Source organism: Suillus subaureus (genome assembly GCF_016647635.1).
Source record: "Suillus subaureus strain MN1 chromosome Unknown BJ212scaffold_22, whole genome shotgun sequence".
NCBI lineage: Eukaryota > Fungi > Basidiomycota > Agaricomycetes > Boletales > Suillaceae > Suillus > Suillus subaureus.
In genome coordinates, this window is record NW_024538578.1 from 488410 (window position 1) to 507299 (window position 18890).

The 18890-nt window shown below is 48.2% G+C and overlaps 8 protein-coding genes across 8 annotated transcripts; 4 read left to right on the forward strand and 4 right to left on the reverse strand.

Moving 5' to 3' along the window:
* Positions 1-448: 448 nt before the first annotated feature.
* Positions 449-1771, forward strand: BJ212DRAFT_1482334 (uncharacterized protein; the record flags this gene model as incomplete). Its single annotated transcript, XM_041340399.1, has 3 exons — positions 449-568; positions 628-1656; positions 1694-1771. 3 exons carry the CDS (start codon positions 449-451, stop codon positions 1769-1771), a joined length of 1227 nt encoding a protein of 408 aa, XP_041191622.1.
* Positions 1772-2040: 269 nt separating this feature from the next.
* Positions 2041-2519, reverse strand: BJ212DRAFT_386931 (uncharacterized protein). The gene is made up of 2 exons (XM_041343072.1): positions 2214-2519; positions 2041-2158 (listed from the first exon to the last, which is right to left on the reverse strand). The coding sequence occupies exons 1-2, from the start codon at positions 2351-2353 to the stop codon at positions 2083-2085; spliced, it is 216 nt and encodes a 71-aa protein (XP_041191623.1). The 5' UTR covers positions 2354-2519; the 3' UTR covers positions 2041-2082.
* Positions 2057-3685, reverse strand: BJ212DRAFT_1578158 (uncharacterized protein; the record flags this gene model as incomplete). Its single annotated transcript, XM_041342210.1, has 7 exons — positions 2057-2158; positions 2214-2625; positions 2681-2839; positions 2887-2937; positions 3233-3274; positions 3325-3535; positions 3573-3685. 6 exons carry the CDS (start codon positions 3683-3685, stop codon positions 2461-2463), a joined length of 741 nt encoding a protein of 246 aa, XP_041191624.1. The 3' UTR covers positions 2057-2158; positions 2214-2460.
* Positions 3686-7151: 3466 nt separating this feature from the next.
* On the forward strand, positions 7152-7886 carry BJ212DRAFT_1364940 (uncharacterized protein). Its single transcript, XM_041336054.1, has 2 exons — positions 7152-7171; positions 7229-7886. Exon 2 carries the CDS (start codon positions 7453-7455, stop codon positions 7810-7812), a length of 360 nt encoding a protein of 119 aa, XP_041191625.1. The 5' UTR covers positions 7152-7171; positions 7229-7452; the 3' UTR covers positions 7813-7886.
* Position 7887: 1 nt separating this feature from the next.
* On the reverse strand, positions 7888-10977 carry BJ212DRAFT_1364942 (uncharacterized protein). Its single transcript, XM_041336055.1, has 7 exons — positions 10574-10977; positions 10403-10517; positions 9895-10355; positions 9656-9840; positions 9046-9595; positions 8862-8992; positions 7888-8763 (listed from the first exon to the last, which is right to left on the reverse strand). The coding sequence occupies exons 1-7, from the start codon at positions 10896-10898 to the stop codon at positions 8371-8373; spliced, it is 2160 nt and encodes a 719-aa protein (XP_041191626.1). The 5' UTR covers positions 10899-10977; the 3' UTR covers positions 7888-8370.
* Positions 10978-11445: 468 nt separating this feature from the next.
* BJ212DRAFT_1300859 (uncharacterized protein) lies at positions 11446-13023 on the forward strand (the record flags this gene model as incomplete). Its single annotated transcript, XM_041333040.1, has 3 exons — positions 11446-12567; positions 12617-12822; positions 12873-13023. 3 exons carry the CDS (start codon positions 11446-11448, stop codon positions 13021-13023), a joined length of 1479 nt encoding a protein of 492 aa, XP_041191627.1.
* Positions 13024-13269: 246 nt separating this feature from the next.
* BJ212DRAFT_387324 (uncharacterized protein) lies at positions 13270-14054 on the forward strand. Its single transcript, XM_041343073.1, has one exon. It carries the CDS (start codon positions 13506-13508, stop codon positions 13824-13826), a length of 321 nt encoding a protein of 106 aa, XP_041191628.1. The 5' UTR covers positions 13270-13505; the 3' UTR covers positions 13827-14054.
* On the reverse strand, positions 13939-18434 carry BJ212DRAFT_1274983 (S-adenosyl-L-methionine-dependent methyltransferase; the record flags this gene model as incomplete). The annotated part of the gene is made up of 18 exons (XM_041331191.1): positions 13939-14061; positions 14114-14206; positions 14262-14356; positions 14409-14482; positions 14530-14574; positions 14618-14848; positions 14902-15165; positions 15215-15448; positions 15504-15692; positions 15741-16141; positions 16192-16534; positions 16587-16814; positions 16864-16973; positions 17022-17474; positions 17522-17744; positions 17799-18141; positions 18198-18237; positions 18300-18434. 18 exons carry the CDS (start codon positions 18432-18434, stop codon positions 13939-13941), a joined length of 3624 nt encoding a protein of 1207 aa, XP_041191629.1.
* Between the last annotated feature and the right edge of the window lie 456 nt (positions 18435-18890).

Genomic DNA, 18890 nt, shown 5'->3' on the forward strand with positions numbered 1-18890 from the left:
CGAAAAGGGAATCAGCCCTTCGGTACGTACGGTAGGGGTGTGGAGAGGTGCCAAGTAGGCTCGAGTTGAACCAGATTTTCTTGAGTACCTTCACGCCTGTTAAATATCAAACTAAAATTCCATGACTATTATAGGGAAAAGTAAGGGTCATAGCTCGATCGACAAGTGTGCTTGACAACCTTTTGTTATCGTATACATAAGGTCTTGAATGACCTGGTGGCACCGTGGTGCCGATCGAGTATGCCGAAACCATTGAGCGTCCACAGTTCTAATCGCGCCCACACCTACTACCTTTACAACAATGCAAGGTCTCTAGTTGTGGATGGCGGGTGTTTTACCTAAAGGCTCGCTATGAGAAACAACAATAGCAAGGTATGTTTGTGGTGATCTGTGGTTTGCGATGTATTCATTTAAATAGGGACGCGACGGTTGACGGAACGTTAGACTTATGTCCTCCTTCAACCTCCACCTCCAAATTCTCAACCTCCTTCGCGTTAATATGCGAACATTCAACTCAAACGTCGATTTACCATCGGTCTCAGCCACCACTGATGGGCCACGGCGACCTGTAAGTGCTTAGTTTTGGAGGTCTTTGCGTCTGAATATAATCAATATCTACTTCCACAGTCGGATGCGATTATAAGCGAGGACTTGTGCCTTCAACTCGTCAGGAACAGTGCTGGCTATCGTCAGCCGCAACTCGCCGAAGAAAAGGCTGATATCGTTCAGTCCAACACTTCGCGCACAAATTTTTCCTCGCCCATTTGGCGTTTGCCGACCGAAATTCTCTCCGAAATCTTCCTTTACTGTCTGCCCGAAGACGAATATTTGGTGTATGCAGCAACACAGGCTCCTATGCTATTGACAAGAATATGTCGCCGATGGAGGGAGATTGCTGTGGACTTGCCCGTGTTATGGTGCAGGCTGCAGTTGGAATTCTGGTACGAAGACTGGCAGGAGAGAGCTTTCCGACATGATGATTGGCAGACGAGAGCTTTCGGTTACGACTCCTGGCTCAAGCGATCAAGAGGATATCCGCTCTCGTTAAGACTTGAGTGTGGCACTGACTGGAGCGAGCTACAAAGTCTTCTCCAGCCATACGTTCAGCAAATCTCATCTCTCTCGCTTGGCTTTCTATCCTGCGATGGCCCATTCATGATGGAAGACTTCCACGCACTGAAGGAGCTCACTATTTGCAAATACATTTTTGATGATCCTGCGCGAGCTATCAACCGCTCTCTCTCGAAACTGCCAGTTAATCTGCGCAGGATTAACATGGAGAATGTGTGGTTCAACCGCAAGCGATTAAATTTCTTCACACATTCCGCGTGGGCCCGCCTCACACATATCGAGATCAACTTAGATGGACTATGTGCATTCACTCGCATACTCCATCTATGTCCCGATCTATCTTCCCTGAAGATGACTGGAATATTCTGCACACGATTCAAACTCTGCAAATCAGTCACGCACACCAACCTTCAATCCCTATCCATGTCGTGGAGCGTGCTTCGGAACTCTGGCGAGGGTCTTGGCTTATTCAAGGTTATCACACTCCCGAACCTTCGCATGCTTGAAGTTATCCATAGGGGGCCGTGGCCACATGAATCGTTCATGAAATTTTTGACGCGGTCAAAATGTCCCCTGGAGAGGCTGGTTTTCGACAGCGGAGTGCAGGGTAACATCTCAACAGCGAGAAGAATATGCTGCCCTTATTCCTTCGAATCAGTTTTTGATGGAGATGAACCAACAGGACGTCCAATATATCTAAGCGACTTTTGTATTTTTTCAATAGATGGTCGTTGGCTACCTATTTCACGAAATGATGACATCGGTTTGCGCTTACTTATAACATCTAGACATTCTTTTCAAAAGAGAGTTATTCGTCATCGATATGGTCCAGGGGAGGGCGAGGGAACTCGCAGTGCTTTCCAAGCGAAGTCGTCCTCCCTGAAGTCAAGTTCCGGAGAATGGTGGATATTCGATAGAATTAGATAATTTGCATCAGGAAAATCAAAGATACCCGTGGTCTAGTGTGTATAACCAGTACCGTAGCCAGACAAGAAAGTATTGTTACTGTAGTCAAAGACAGCATCCGTGCAGGACAGTCTGATTGCAGGAGAAGCACCAGTTCTTAGTAGAATTGATCGTAGTTCGTCTAAATGAATGAAGCTGTGAGCAAAAAATCATAGTTGCTGTAAAGAGCAGCTCACAAAAAATCACCGAATAAGCTAGTATCGATGGAGCCAATGCTTGGAGGAATAAGTGCTAACTTACTGAGCACAGGCTGATGAAGTAAACACAATTGACACCGAGCCACTGGAAATGCATGCTTAGATGCTTTAAGAAACATTGTGGTTCGTGCTTAAATATAGTAAGCATACAAGCTCACGCTAAGACAACGCATACAACGAGCAACGAGCCCAGTTACGAAACACCAAAGAATAAGTTCGAAATCAGTTAGAAGCAGAAACAGAATCGGCCACTTCTATGCTTTCCGGCATTGATAATATCTGATGCAGGTAGCTGGCGTGAGCGGGGATTTGGGGAAGGAGGAGGGGAAACATAGTCTTTGTCGTGTATCAGGTCATCATCATCACCGGGAGCGCCTGATGTAGCGTACCGCTATACATAGATGCATGAGATTTACAATACGATGAGAAAAATGAGACGCGCATACCACTTTACCCGGCGCGAGAGGAACATCGACGATAGCCAGCGATGCAGGATCCTTATGAGGGGGCCACCAGGTTGATAGTCGACGTAAGCTAAATTCGAGGGTCTCAGAAGCACTGATGACGGAGGATTGGGTGGTGGGTGGTGCCGGGGTGGATCGAGACTAAAAGAATATAAGACGGATATATAATGATGAAAGTCAGCACTCACGTTTTTGTCTGGTTTTTTAGGTGGACAAGGTAGGGGGGATGTAGCGGGGAACTGCAAGAGAACCGTCGAGTCAATTAGGAAGCAAACGCGTCAAAGAAACATACATCTAGTGAATCACAAGACTCATCAGTGCAAATAGGACGAATTGTGTCTGTGGGAGGGAATGATTTTCCGTAGGAAGTGAAGAAAAGCATGTGGGTCCCTCGTAGGCAAAGGTCTCGGTGGGTGAGGGATGGGAGACATGACAGGTATTATCACTGGTTTACGGTGCACGGTACGGAGCGCCGCACCCGACCGTGATGAAAAACGGTATGGAGTAGATGAATGAAAGAGCAGGACCACATACGTTGGGTAGACCAACATAGCGTGAACATTCAGGTTTGCTGCTCTGTAAGAATATTAGCATATAAATGAAGGATCTATGCGGGGAATACATACACTAGGCTGCGGTTCTTCTGCAAGCCCAATGCTAGCAAGGATGTTGGCTAGGATGTTGTATGTGTAGATCTCGGTGTCATCCATAAACGTGTAAACCAATTGGCGTGAATCGGGCGAGAGGGCGAGGGTGAAGGGAGTATTTTGGACATCAAATGAGCCAAGGAGCTGGCGGGATTCGAAGGTCCATAGCTTGATAGTGTCGTAGAAAGAGCTGGAAAGAACACAATCAGATGGGAGTGCTAGACTACATGATGGTACCGGTGTGCCCTTTGAAAGGAGCTCTGACAGTCTTGAGCGTCGACGCGTCAAACTCATAGATCGTCCTGGGGTACTCATCTATAGTGAATCTGAATTGGGTCATGATGGATTTGTCTTTTGCTGTCCAGAAGACCGGAACAATTGACTCCGAAACGGGAGTAGATTTTTGCACACCCGATTTCTGCGTCTGGATATCCCACACTTCCAGACACCGCCAGCTTCCGAGAATTTTTCGAGAATCGAAGTGCTAGTAGGTCGCCAGATGAAACATCGTCACTACATTTGAATGGACCAGCCACGAGTTTTCCTGTGTTCAAGCTCCATATCCGCACTGTCCTATCGGCCGACGCACCCGCTAGCAGCATGTTGTCCATAGAGATATCGATACCGGTGATCCATTGGAAGTCTTCATGAAATGTTCTCACAATCCTTGTCATGACCTCACTGACTTTGAGTCTCCTACCGCCAGCAGTCATAATCCATCGACCATCCCTTGACACCACCACTGCATCTATTTCTCGCAAGCCTCGCAAGCCTCCTCGATCTCCTTACCCTCCCGCAAGTCCCATCGCCGAGTGGTCTTATCGCCCGATCCGCTGATCATTCGCTGACCGTCGGGGAAATAGGAAATGCATGAAATAAATTTGTACTCGTGATCACCACCATCTGGAGAGGAAAGAACACATGGTTCATGTCCCTCCAAGGTCATGACTGGCGTCAAAATCGATTTTTTTTTTGGCCATTGCAATGGGCTGTGTCGAGCTGGAAGCTATAATGGTTGTATTCGCCAGACAGGTTGGCAAGTATGTCGGTTAGTGAACGTGTTCGGTGAGCTCTCCTCGTGCCCTATAAGGCCAGGCTTAATATTGTGTGATTTGCAACTCTAACTCGTTCGAGTGCCGCACTTTGCCTGCTTAAGCCAGCCGTCAGTTCATCCATGCGTGATACTCATATGGGCTTTCATCTTACCAGGATGCTAGCAAGGACGAAGAGAGATTATGGGCATATGGGCGAGCGTCCCACCTCTTAGATATTGATATCTTCCAGACGGCTGTGCATTGTACAGCATGTCCTTTTTCCCATTCAATCCACAACGCATAATCTTATCTTTTGATGACCTTGGAGCAGCGCCCACCTGCGTCGTAAATGAGTTTCAAATTGAAAGTCACGATCTTGCTCTGAAATGACGAAGAGCTGGTTTGACCACATCCAAAACCTCACCAGATTCAACCAGCTTCGCATTGGGTCGCATTCTTGAACAGTTCTGAATAGGCCAAGTGGTGTGCAAACATGAGATGAACAACTGAACAAGCACCTGTCGGGATTCGGATGTTCATACTTGTCCGAGATCAACAAACCCAAAGCAATTTTTCTTCTGTCTATGCATGCACACCAAATTTTGCTAAACCCGTGTCGACGACCTTCTAAAAAATTTGTTCAAATGCGTGTCTACACGTCTGTCGTCATACCTGAAACCATTGCCAAGTTCATCCGAGTATAGCCTCAGTGAGACCTCATCAAAAACGACACGGGATTTTTGATACGCATCACAAGCTGTAAGGTGCATTGACCAGAAAGAATATGAAGGTCATATGACAACTAAATGATACTTCACCCATGGTTGAAACATCAATATTGAAAGCCTTTGAGGCGCGAATGATCATGACCGGAAATATCACCTGGTCGATGTTTGGCCGCACTTCGAAAGCCTATACCAATGCGCTTGGTGTACATTGCAGATATCAAAAATACCCCCGTGTCCCCAGGTACCACTTTCTGCCCACCAATAACGCAATTTCATCTTGATAGCCAGTCATTTCCTGCGCATGCTGTCGGTCCACGATCCAGACTTCTGAACTCAAGCCTCCCCGGGACATGCGGGTGTCGCTTCTGTGCTGTGTTTACGAGCCGCAAAGCAATGCCCAAGATGACTTTTCAATGATGAAGTAGGTCTTTGATGGTCCTGGAGTTTATGACATCGGTAAGTGAATTTTTCGCCCCCTCACCGTTCATCGTATCACCTATCCTTCCGGGCCAGACTAGTTATTCCTCGCATTTGTCTTTCCACCCTACTGAGAACCTACAACTGATCGCTCTTTAGTGCCTGTATATGCGGTTGTGAAGAGTAACAAGACAACGACATACCTTTGCGTCAATCGACCAATGTTGCTAGACTGCAATTTCCTTCAACTTGTGTAGTTTTGAAAACAAGAAAGTAAAATTGCGGTCAGTTCAGCGTCTTGGTCAGAGGAGTCACGTTCCGCCAGAATCTATGACAGGATGTTACGATGTGTTAACCAGGAAATGAAATAAAAGTGAGTACTTACAAGGAAGTGCAGCGAGAACATTATTATCCATGTCGTCTGGCGCTCAAGTCTCAGGAGGGCACAAACATTCACAGCGCATCCACAACGCACTTCTCGTTTTTGCATCGCGGACTTACCACAAGAATGAACCACTCGAGAGTGGATGCAAAGTTGAACGCATGGAGCAAAATGACCACTGTCCCATTTGATGAATAATGGTGGTCCACAGGAAATGTTCTCTGAAAGGAAGATTCCACACAACTCGAGGACACCTACTGGACAACCATATAAATATTGTTTCAGTGGCCCTCATCTTCTATCCCTTACCCGCTGTACTTATTATCATTGCGAACGCGTATACACCCCTTTAACATTTCAATCAATTATCTGCTGGCCCAGGTACGTTTGTCCCCAGCTTCAACACCTACGCATTCTGACGATATCAACTTCTCGCATCTAGATGACCCAATCTACCCCCCATACTTCCTCGTCGCACGGCTCCGATTCTTCCAATGCAGCACAATACATACCGAACACTGGCATGTATATTGGTCAATTTCCCTGGCCCCAGCCCGCATATATTCCTTATCCAGGCTATGCCCCCCCACACCCCTACCCATATGATGTGCCACCTGATGCTCCCTCGTACGCCCCCGTCGCACCTTCGCCTGATGTGGGCACTGGAGTTGATCATCACGCATTCCAAGCGGGACAGAATGGTTATTGCCCCCCTGCAGCAGCCCATGTCTCACATGCCACTGATCCTGGTCCATACTCATCACTCACTGTGGTTGTTCCTCCCCCACAACGCCCATCCGCGTCCCCCCTCTACTATCAACCTTTCCCATTGAGCTCTTTTCCAAGAGCCGCGAACCTTTACGCTCCACCCATACCGCACCAAGGTTACCCCCACCAACATCACGGGCCTGGGCTTGCAACGGACTCTGCTTCCTTATCTCTCCCTCAAGTATCAAGTTTTTCGGTCGGTCAAAGGCGCGTTGCAGAGAACCTCCAAGTTCGTGACGTCAAGCGAACCAAAATATACCCTGGCGGGATGAAGAATGACCCGTTATTTGTGAGTTTTCTTTTAATTTTGTGAGGTCACATTCTCAAACCTTGGGACAGAAACCCGTGTTAGATCAACATGGCCAACCCAACGGGACATTCGTGTGTTCTAAGGACGGCATGGTACTCCGTCCTGAAGGCTATCTCAAGCACCTCAAGACAAAAAAGCATCTAGGCTTCAAACTAGAGAAATACAAATGCCCTGGTTTTATCAAAACGTGCGTATCCTAACTCTCGAAATAAGCGCGTCTGATAACTAATATTGTTGTCATTAGTTATGCCCGACGTGATGCCTGCAAGAGGCATTGGGACGACAGTTGTGGAAAGCTAGCAGCTGATGGTGCTGGGCAATCATACTCAGACGCTTGCAAAAGTTCCATGAGTTCCACTTCTGCCGCGCCTGTGACAGCACCTACTACGGCGTTCACGTATTCTTGTCCGTACCCCATGCCCGCCACGTCGATGTCCAAGAACGTGCAGTTCCCACCCCCAGTCGCTTATGTTACACAGTGGTATGGAACGCCAAGTTTTGCGAATCCTGTACTTTGCCTCTCCCAATCACCAGAGAATAACACGGTCGCAGTGCCCGCCGAAGACGAGGACGACGAGGACGACCCTGATTTTTGGGAGGCTAATGAGATACGAGACGCGGATGAGATGTAGTTACACCCCACTCCCGCTGCCGACCGCTCTCTTTATTATTATCTGCTGTCATTCATTCACATATGGTCTTTCCACCGACTACACGCATTCTTTTTATTCTCTATGGCATAGTACACTACTCTTCATTCATTCAAACTATTACGATCGTTATTATCTTTATCGTTATCATTATCATCATAGTGATTTAATTCGTTAGTTATAATATACTCCTTCCATGCATTTCCACCATTAAATCTTGAGAGAACGCGCTTAATTAGAAAGTATTGTCCTACATAGGGTACTCTCCCCAATGGACACGAGTTGGAATCAACAAAAAAAATTGTTTCTACACGTCGCTGACTCACAATCCACTCAACGCGATGAAGTCCCCTCAGCGGAGGCCAGCTATGCAGCAGTATGGAGGGCATGCTACAGAGGTTCAAAGGCTCCGCAGTCTGGATAGTAAATGCTCATAATGAATGGGGAACGCAGGGGCAAGTCTGAACGAGTACACGCTATCAAAATATTTCAAGGACAGATATGCAGACTCTAGAGTAGGAGACAAGCGGTATCTGAGGGAGGAAGGCGTAGGCGATCACTAGATTGACGTTCGAGTTCGGGTCGTATCCATTCCCGGTACTAACCCGTGGCAGAGGGTTGGAGGGTGAAAAATTGCATACCTTGGTACTTGTCATCTCGGGCGTAGAATGCATGCCACAAATCTTTGAGAACAGCCAATGAAATTGAACACAAACCAGTAATATAGGATATCCGGTCAAAACATCCCTTCCCTTTGTGGAATGGCGACTGGTGGTCTGTTGGTGCTCCCAGGACGATCTGACGAACGTGGTGGAGGAGCTGGGCTATCCCGCGCAGATCTCGATGAGTGATCAGAGTCATGGATCTGCACGACAGGGCGCACAGGCATTAGAGAGCGTGTAGTAGGGCGGGCGGGCGAGTCAGGGGCAGATGGAATTGAAGGTATGAGAGGCGTTGAGGAAGACACGAAGGATGATATGGATTGTGGTGTGTGCGAGCCCGAGATGGAGGGCCCTAGGGAAGGGGCATGGAAGGTAGCGGAAACAACGCAGGTGTCGTTTCTCTGGGGGTCCTGAACCAGAAGCTCGTCAAGGAGATAGCGGAAGTCAAGCCCAAATTCTTGTAGGAGCTGAATAGTATGTAAGTGGATGGTTTACACAAACGGTGAGAATGAAAGACAGGGGTCAAGATTGGCATGAATTGGTGGCGGAAAGATCATAGACGAACCTTGCGACTCTGACTGTGTGTGATTTTGAGTGCTTCTTTGACAGTCTGTTGTTCAGCATCGGAACTATAGACCTGCTTCCTGAACCTCTCAGCATATATCTCAATTTGTTTCTTAGCCCAGTCAATTAAAGCTTGGTGCCGATCAGTAAAGAGGATCGCATGGAAAATGCGAAGAAATACTGACTGCTAGTCATATCATGCTCTACAAAGCCCGCGAGGAACCAATCCGCTGTATGCTTGATCCCGGTAAACACGACTAAAGCTAAATCGTGCACATACATCCCGACATGGCCTTCGAATCTGATAGCCCTGACATACCGGTCCACCGCCTCCGCTCGTGCATTCAAGAATGTTGACCTCGCAGCTGGACCTTGTCCAAGCTTTAACAAATGGCCAATGAGGTTTACTGCAGTATTCTTGCGGTTCCCGGGCGAACTGAGTGCATCGAGTAATGCTGAGGTGAGGCTCGCCGTGAGAGGAGTGAGCTTGGCGCTCAATGACGGTACGGAAGAAACTTTAGCTCGACCTTCCACCACTAGCTCAACGGCCCGTTCCCAGGATCGTAAAGCGATAGCGACTGTAAGGTCGTCCGAAAAATCACTGATGAAACGTGCATCGCTCTCGGATTTGTCCCGTGCGCTGGTGTCCCCATCAATGCCCGCTTTGCGGGCAAGCTCAGCCATCCAGTCAGGAAGGGGCGGCATCTTGTCAGGATGCAATGTCATGGAAGCGCGCTGCTTAAGAATAACATGTCAAATGAACGAATATGAATTGACCAAGGCATAGAGGCTGACATCTCCGCTGGTCCACATGCTCTTACGTCGCTCGTGCTCGCCTTCACGCTCCCTGCGTTTGCGGATCGCAAGTTCTTCGGCAACCTGGCGAAACTGTCCAAGAAGAATCTTCTTATCAGAGGGTGCCTCCGTTCTGTAAACATATGTCTCCTTTTGATGGCGAACTTTAAAGACATTCGTCATAGCTTGCCAGGTTGATCAGATAATCGTATGCGCTCTACAATACAGATCACACTCACTTGCTGTATCTTTCGTATCTAACACCAACATTTCATTCAAAGGCCAACATCTCTCTGCCACCAGCCGTCCCCCTTCTCCGTTGTTCCTCCTCCTCCTCTTCGCGACGAGCACAGAATCATCTAGCACGACGAACTTGACAGTGTTACTGATCCTGTAGGTTGCCGCATTGAGAGCATATATCCCGTCCATCTCATAAATTACATGTCTGCCTGGCGTTGTTGGAGCAAATTTTGCGGAGCCCTCGATTTGGGTATGCAGCGTCTGCATCTGATTCGCATAGAGCACGCGAAGGTCCGCAATGGATGAACGGACGTTGCGCCGCCGCTCCGAAGCAGAGGCGGATTCATCAATGTGCAAAAGGCTCGGCATAGACTTCCATTCAGAAAGGCTTTCTTTGAGCTCGAGCACTTCATTCTCGAGGAAAGAAATTTCTTTGGAAATATGTACGAACTCAGCATAGCTGTAGTAAGGTTAGCGAAGTCGACGGGGAAGAACGTTAGGAGATACTTTTTAAACACATTCCGCTGTAGTTCGACAGCGGTATCATCCTTGGATGATCTGAGTGAAGACTGGAGAGACCTGAGCTCCGCCTCGGTTGAGTTAGCCAGTTTGGCCTTCAAGTCTGTATAGTACGTCGAACGCGTAAGAACATCCAGAATGCAAATGCGCAGTACCTACAAGTGTCAGGATCAAAATCTTCCTTGTCCAGCAACCTTTGATCTATAGCCTTCGGGTCCTCTCTGATACTGGCACGTTCCAAGACAAGTTCATCTGGGTCCCTCACTGCGCCTGGCCGCAGCCCAATGGGAACGCTTGGCACGTCTGGGACAGAAGCTTCGGTGGGTGCAGATATCTCTGCATAGCGCAGTGACATGCGCTTCTTTATCTTGTCATCGACGGTGGACTTGCGGATATTCTTATTGATCGGCTTCTTCTCGAGTTTAGAGGCCTGACGTTTGACGGTACGCGTCTCAGATGGCCTGCGTGTACGCAAAGACTGCATGATATAGAAAAAATCTCAATAAAAGTTTGTGCTGGTCATCCTAGACGCTGAGGACAACCACAGCTGATCTTGAGCAGACCTGACATTGCATCCGACATCATGTGAACCGTGCCCGGTTCATACCGGTAATACTTGGGTAATACATAGTTCACTTCATCAATCGCTCCTCTTAATTATCCACTGCAAGCCTTGCAGCTGACTTGAGGCCACTCCTTACTGGCGATCGACCCCGTCGACGTCAGAGACCACATCGTGAACGATATAGTCATAGTCTCTTCATCACCGACTGCAGCGACAACCGTGTGCGGTGTTACTGGTCAAACACTGTCAGCCACTTCCGTAGGCGAATCCGTGTCTATATATTGTACCATAATTAACCAGCGTGTTACCAGTACAGCCCTTGTAACGATCATATAACTTCTTTTCAGCAGGTAATAGTGGGTTCAAATCTATCCTTTGAGGCTTCGCTGGCCTAGCCTAACATCATTTCTGACAATCAAATAGCTTGACTCAAGTATCAGCTCAACTCTTCACATCGTACTAAGTAATGTACGCCCACGCTCAGTCACGGCCAAACTCGTTCTATGCTGCGGATGATGCGGCAGGCCAACCAGATTATCTCCCAGAGCCGCCACGCCGTCATCGCCAGTCCCGTACTCAAGGCTCCCCGAATCATTACCAGCCTCCACAACAGCCAGTAGATCCGGACTATGATGACGACGAACAACCCTTGGGACTCGCGGGTCAATTACCTGATGCTGCGGATGAGTTTTATGGCGCCCAACAGAATGGCAGCACATCCTTCCCAACTCAACAATCTCATTCTCAATCACCATTGTCCCAGGGTCCCCTTCTAGATCACTCTCACCTCCGCCCGGGCAACCAAGCCTCGCTACTTTCTTATGAGCGTACCCTCGAGCTATATCGTGCAAATGCAAAGAAAACACAGGATCCAGACATCCAATTCGAGTTCGCAGTATTCATGATTGATGCTTCGAAATCTTTCCCCATCCCGTCCCCCACCCCCGGAAATGTCATGGAAATTGAAAAGGCAATTGACAAGCGTGACAATCTCGTGCATGAAGCCACAGGTCTCCTCAAACGCCAAGCAGACCGGGGACACCCAGCATCGCAATATTTCCTTGCAGACTGCTACGCCAATGGTCTAGGGACTTACAAGAACAGGCAGGACTTCGACCGGGCGTACCCACTATTTGTGCTTGCAGCAAAGCACGGGCATCCAGATGCCGCATATCGTGCAGGAACTTGCTGCGAGAATGGATGGGGTTGCAGGCGTGAATCTGCCAAGGCTCTCCAATTCTTCCGCAAAGCCGGAGCAGCGCTTCATCCTGGTGCTATGTACCGTCTTGGTATTGCTGAACTTAATGGCGAGCTCGGACTCTCAAAACGGCCACGCGAGGGTGTCAAATGGCTAAAACGCTCTGCGGAGCACGCAACAGCTGAATTCCCGCACGCCCTGCACGAGCTTGCCTTGTTGCACGAACGTGGGATAGACAACGTCGTATTTGTTGACGTGGAGTATACCGTGGAACTACTCGCACAGGCGGCGGAACTTGGGTATGCACCCAGTGCTTACCGGTTAGGGGAATGTTATGAGTATGGGAAATTGGGTTGTCCCCAGGATCCAGCCTTATCAATTCATTACTATGTGAGTATCCCCACCGATTAGCGCGCTAAAGTTAATTGTATCTGCGCAGAACATCGCAGCGCAGCAGAATCATCGTGATGCATGTTTCGCCCTCACAGCCTGGTACTTAGTCGGCTCACCCGGTGTGCTACCCCAATCCGACACAGAAGCGTATCTGTGGGCACGCAAAGCCGCAGATGCCGGTCTTGCAAAGGCGATGTACGCCGTTGGATACTTCTTGGAAGTGGGGATTGGTACCCCGCCGGAACTCCCAGAGTGAGTGATTTTTTCTCAGTACTGAATTCGATACTGATGTATATGTGCAGAGCGATGACGTATTTCAAGAAAGCCGCAGAACTGGGTGATAAGCGAGCCCAACAGCGACTCAAAGGCCCACCCATCGGACAACAAGGCGGAGTCATGCGAGACTCCGATGCCAAGAATGCAGCCGCCAACAAGGACTGCATAATCATGTAGACTTGCCTCATCTGCTTACAGCTTGTTTATTTCGCAGGGAATCTGCTTAATGTCGATGTGTACACGGACGATGGACTTGGAATAATACTGGACAGTACTGTTAGTTACATAAGTTCATGCTGCCATTGCCCATTTTTCTACTTAGTTTCATTCCATCTTGATCTACCACTACGTCATTTTACCCTACTCTCATTGACCATGTCCCTGCGTTCATTTTGAGACCCATTTGCTCGACTTGCGTACGTAGATCGATACCCATAGAGCTTAACCCTTACGAATTTGAAGGGTGTGGTAATCACCATTGGGTAGCAACAAACCATCACCTTCAAGCAAGCTGGATACCTCTCCCGACGTCGATTTCTACCAGCTCCTTGGCATAACATACGATGCCCCGCTGAGTACAATAAAATCAGCGTACCATAAGGCTCTTCTTGCTTCCCATCCAGACAAACGATCATTCTCATCCGGTATACCACCCGTAGATGTCGACTATCGCACTCCTCAAAGAAGCGTACACCACCTTGTCAAACGTGTCCTCTCGCGTAGCCTATGATAATATTCTTCGAAATACTCGAGTAAAAACCTCCACTGGACCGCGTCCTGCGCAGGTCATCTCACTAGAAGATTTTGAGGAGGCAGAGGAAGGTGTATGGACACATGCTTGTAGATGTGGTGGGACATACAGGATCATTGAAGAAGATATGGATGCGGGAAGACACCTTGTCGGCTGTGAGAGTTGTTCCGAAGTTGTGTGGGTAGGATATGAGCTTGTCAATGACGAGCATCACGCTACCAACGGCTAATCAAATCGCCAATATTAATGCTGTACAGGCTGAAATTGTGCGGTATGGAACCTGGACATCTTACATTTACTTGCTAATGATACATATATTATGTTTCCAGCGTTACACGAGCTCAATCGACCACTATGGCATCATCACGCTCTTTCAACCACTTCTTCACTAGCACTTTCCTTAACTCGCGGCCGATTGCCATTGCGACTGGCCATGGCACGGCATTCCCAATCTGCCTGTGCATCTATGTTATTTGATCAATGTGTAGTGGGAGGGGGGATTGTTTTAGCACACACCGTCATGACACGATCATTTTCCGCGTGGAACACAAACTTGTCGGGAAAGCCTTGTGAGCGAGCGAGTTCGCGCACCGTGACAATGCGTTTACACTGCACGATTTGTACTCATTTAGTTAGGTGCACTGTAGTGGAATCAATGACGCACATAAGGGTTAAGCACGCGAGATTGCTTTGCACTTGGGTCAACGTTGGTGACAGTAGCTTGAAAATAACTGTTCCTGTCAACTCGTCCATAAAGACCTATGCACCGTGAGTTAAACGTTACGCATGACTCTTCATTAAGTCAGAGTACCTGGTTTGAAACCCCTGCGTGCAGCGGCTGAGGATGGATTTGCGAAGTGCCACTCCCAGAGATGCCCCCAAGTTCTGACATCATCGTCAATGCTGCAAAGTCTTGCAAAAAAAAAAGAAACTTACCCCTATAGTCTGCACCCGCCCTCATCGGGATACTTACAACTCTGCGCAGGTTAAAAACATCTACTATGCGAGGTCATCACTCACCTCTCGACTTTGATGGCCTCGTAGGTCCGCGTATATTGTTGCAGATCTTTCGAAGGTTCTTCACGACACCATTTTTGGAACGCTGTTGTTGGCTCATGCTCGTACTCTACATCCTCTCCAGAGTACCCGCACCAGGGGCGGTCTTTCTTGCATTTCTTAACGGGGATCATTTGGGCGCGCTCCCGTTCTTCTCGTCGTCTGGCTGGATCCCTGGGTGGTCTTGGGTTTGCCCTGTAACCAATAACTTAGTGAACGTGGCCCATTTCAGGGTAATGTAACTGTACCAATCGAATCGAGGAAGGTCACTGATAGCATCGTCAATAGTGACAAACTGGTGAGGCGCGTATCCAGTCTCTGTCCAAATAGGGTTGATATGGTGTCCAATTGGAAAATTAATTCCCAGCGCGTCCACTGTAGGGAAGGCGTGCGTAGGTTGAGGGAGCTGAGGAAGGGGTTGACCGTACTTTGCCGCGACCATGAAAAACCGCACACGAGTTTGAGGAGTGCCGTAGTGACCAGCTTGTAGGATCCCATAGCGCACTTGGTAGCTGAGAAGTATGATGTTGGACAGATACTTGATGCTTGAGCGCGACTTACTTCATGTCAGTCATCGCCCGGATCAAGAATTTCAATCCGCCCATGGGAATACCCCCTTTTACTCTATACGGCCCGGCTTGCCGTACCTTTAGACCGAACGACAGGAACCCGCGCACGTTCTCAAAGAAGCAGTATTTTGGCTGCATAAAGTCAACCCACGATAAGACGTTGAGGATAAGGTTGCTCTTGCGGTCATTTGCTTTGACGAACATGTTCAGACGTGAATGGGGCTGGCTAAGGTGCAGTTTCACTACAATCAAAAAGAGTGCGAAAATATGCCATCACTGACCAGGGAAACCCAGCAATGATACAATCAATCTCCTCAGGTTTTGGAAGGGCGGGTATGTATGGGTCCTCTGTGATATCCGATTCTATTTTCTCCAACCGCCTAACCTCGAGATTGGTGTGTGATCTAATCGCTGCTGCGAGTACTAGGTTGCTGCATTGGTTATACACGACCGTTTTAGGAGAGTTGGCTCTGTCAAGTTCTTGTTAGTATTGCTGAAATGAGGAGCAAGACGCGCACTTCAAGGTCTTTGCGGCACTTGGAGAAATTTCGACCGCATGGGTAACTTCGATGCAGCCAGACTCCTCCAACCCCATCCCGAAAGCTCCGGCTCCGGCGAACGGGTCCAAAGCACGAAGGGGTTTTTGCTTCTTCAAAAATTCTTGGTATTGCTTCCACTCAGCTAGGTTCTCTGCAGTACAGTATATGCACACCAGGAGATCTTTAGGCAGAAGTGTGTGTTTGTGATCCCAGGAGGTTACATCGAGGCTAGGGAAGGAGTAGCAAGCATAGAAGTGATAGGGCGACATCTCGAGCCATTCTTTGAGCTCTGGCACAGCCGCTCGCACATAGACATGACACATTCCAATAATACTGGAAATCGGGAAGTTCATTTTATCTTGCGTGACAAAGAGATGGCGCTGGGGACCTGGGTAAAAGTGAAGATTGTACGTGGGCGGTGTACCCTCACCTCATCCTTGAGCTCTTCCGCGGGTCGGAGGCCCAACTTGTTAATCCTTCCAAACATTCTTACTCGAATCCAACCATCGTCATCTGAATGCTGAATGTGAATACGGGTAATTTGACCGATATGACACGGTCCTTCCTGAGCCTTGATCATAACAACGTCGCGGAGATGATACCTAGCGCCCTTCCATGCAACGCCATGGTGAATTTTGTGGAGGATGAGTGCTTCCTGCTCCTCAGCCACTGAGCACACAGGGCAGTGGTTGTACGGGAGCTCGTCTTGTCCGCGCTGCAGTCGTTCTTGCGGTATTTCAGTGAATGAACCATCAAGACTATCATAAATGAACCTGCAGGCAGAAATATCAGCAAGGTTCTCGAAAGTTGCGGAAGATGTATGACTTGTAGAAAAAATTATAAGGCCCAACGACAGGCATTTCTTTTGAAGGATCGACGAACTGAACCGAAACTTTTTGGACGATAAGGTCGAAATCGACAGTGCTACATATGTTGGTCAGAAATAATTCTTGGGGGTGTCCAAGCTGCTCCATAGCCGTTTTTGTACTATGCTCGAACCATTCAACATGAACATTTTCAAACTCGTCACTGATGTATAGAATTTTTCCAAACCTGAGGAAAGGGAGTTAGTCAGTGAAACGTATCAGCACGAATAGTATACCAAAAGTAGTCTGCTAGAGTTGCATATTTAGGTATGTCTTCTGGGTCCGGCAATTCGGGAGGCCTCCTCTGGTCATCGTTCCCAATGGCAACAATGATGGTATCTCCAACCTACAAGCAAAGTGAAGCTAGACACAATAGGAATTAACAATACCATACTGCATAATCATTGCCATCTATTGTGATGTACTTGAGCCAGCGTGAACCTCGACGAAGGCGTTGTTCCGCGGAACGGAATTGAATTTCCCTCCGTATAGATACTCGCTGGACAAATTGCTTCACCCTCTTCCGAAGGTCATCATACGGAATCCCAGGTTCAACACGAGGTTGTGGACCGGCAACCACCAGCTGTTCTTTAAACCATCCGGTCGCCAAATTTGCAATTCGCGACGTTACATGCGTCGCATTCTGATTTTCCGGACGAAGGACGGCAAGATCTTTGCTTCCTTTGCTAGTAATTACTGCTACTGGCGGAACTTGTGGCCGGGGACGTGGTTTGATGGATCTCAATATCGGGGGCGCAGGCTCTGTCAAAAGGTGTCGGATGATATTAGTGGTACGCAATTGTTGAGAATTTTCTAGACCCTCGAGCGCATATCTTAGTTCAGCAACCTACGATACGTTGCAGTGAAGTTTGATCACAATCGAAAAAATCTCACACTGTCCCAAAGATATTGCTCGTCAAGTCGACTACTGCCAATCTCTATGGTTGAAAAGTTGGCCAGAAAGTCACGATATTGCAGATCCGGTTCCCGTATGGCGGACGATACAATCGCTTGAACGACACGGTGCGGTAGAAAAAATGCTCTGAACTCGTGTCGGTAATCCTTCGATGGAGTATCCAGACGATACCGAGCGTGGTTGGATTCAATGTACATTGAACTGCGCACAATAGCCGTGGATTATTAAGTAAATCTAAAAAAGAACATCACCTACTCTTCATCTTCAGTGTAGTCGATAGAATAGCCAAGAATATTTTTGATGCGAATAAACTGGGGATCGTAATCTTCGAGGTCTTCTTCCTGGCCCTCATCTTCGTCGTTTTCTGGCACTGAAGTAACCTTACCTGCACCCTCAAGCATATGATCATTGTTCCCGCGCTGCTCATTAAGGTAAGAAAGGGAGACCATAACCAGGTGACGAGTAGGGTCGAAAAACGCAAAGTCATGTAGGATCCGGGTAGGTTTCTGCCCATCGTTTAGCACGCCTGGATCTTCGCCGATAACGACAAGGTCTTCAGTCTCCAGTAGTTCGTTGTTTTCCGGTTGATAATATTTCGCTGGGACGGTGCATTGTAAGTTAATCGGATTTCGGCGGAAAAACATGCCAACACACGTGCTCGAGGACGTTCATTCGTCTTCCGACGTTTTGCACGCTGTGAAAGGGAGAGGATAGTTACTATCAAACATACACTCTCGCGATTTCAATGGCACGCACTGAGTCATGATAGCGCTCCGCGTCATCACGCTGACGCCGGCGATTATTCCCCCCATCTGTACCACTGCCGGATTCATCTCGCACTTCACTTGGATATGTTACCTCAAACGCGGTCGGTCTACGACGAGGTGGCATCCTTATCGCGCTTTCTCGAGTCGTGCTGGTGTTGCTCAAAGAAGCGGGCAGAGTTCGTAACAAACCTAAAAAGGTCCCGGGAACTCCTAGTATGTCTGAGTGAGAGTTGATACGCTTGATCACGATAAGCACACATTGCGGTACTTACTACGCCACACAATAAAGTTGGTATACTTATATGAAGGATCGAGCACGCGTATAGTGCTACGCACTGATAGGATGTAGCGAAGTCCTATTTCAGTTTATCTTGTAAACTTACGAAAGCGGCGCTAGTCTAAACCAAGGCTGTGTTCAACAATCACGCGAATGACTGCCGAAAATTCTACGCGAATCCGGAGCACTTCTGAGTAGTTCTACCAGTTGGAGCAGGACCAGCGGCCTAAGCCCAGAGCAAGGCAGACACGCTACTATGATGATATGGTGAAACCTAGTCTACGTGCTGACTAAGCTGTTGAA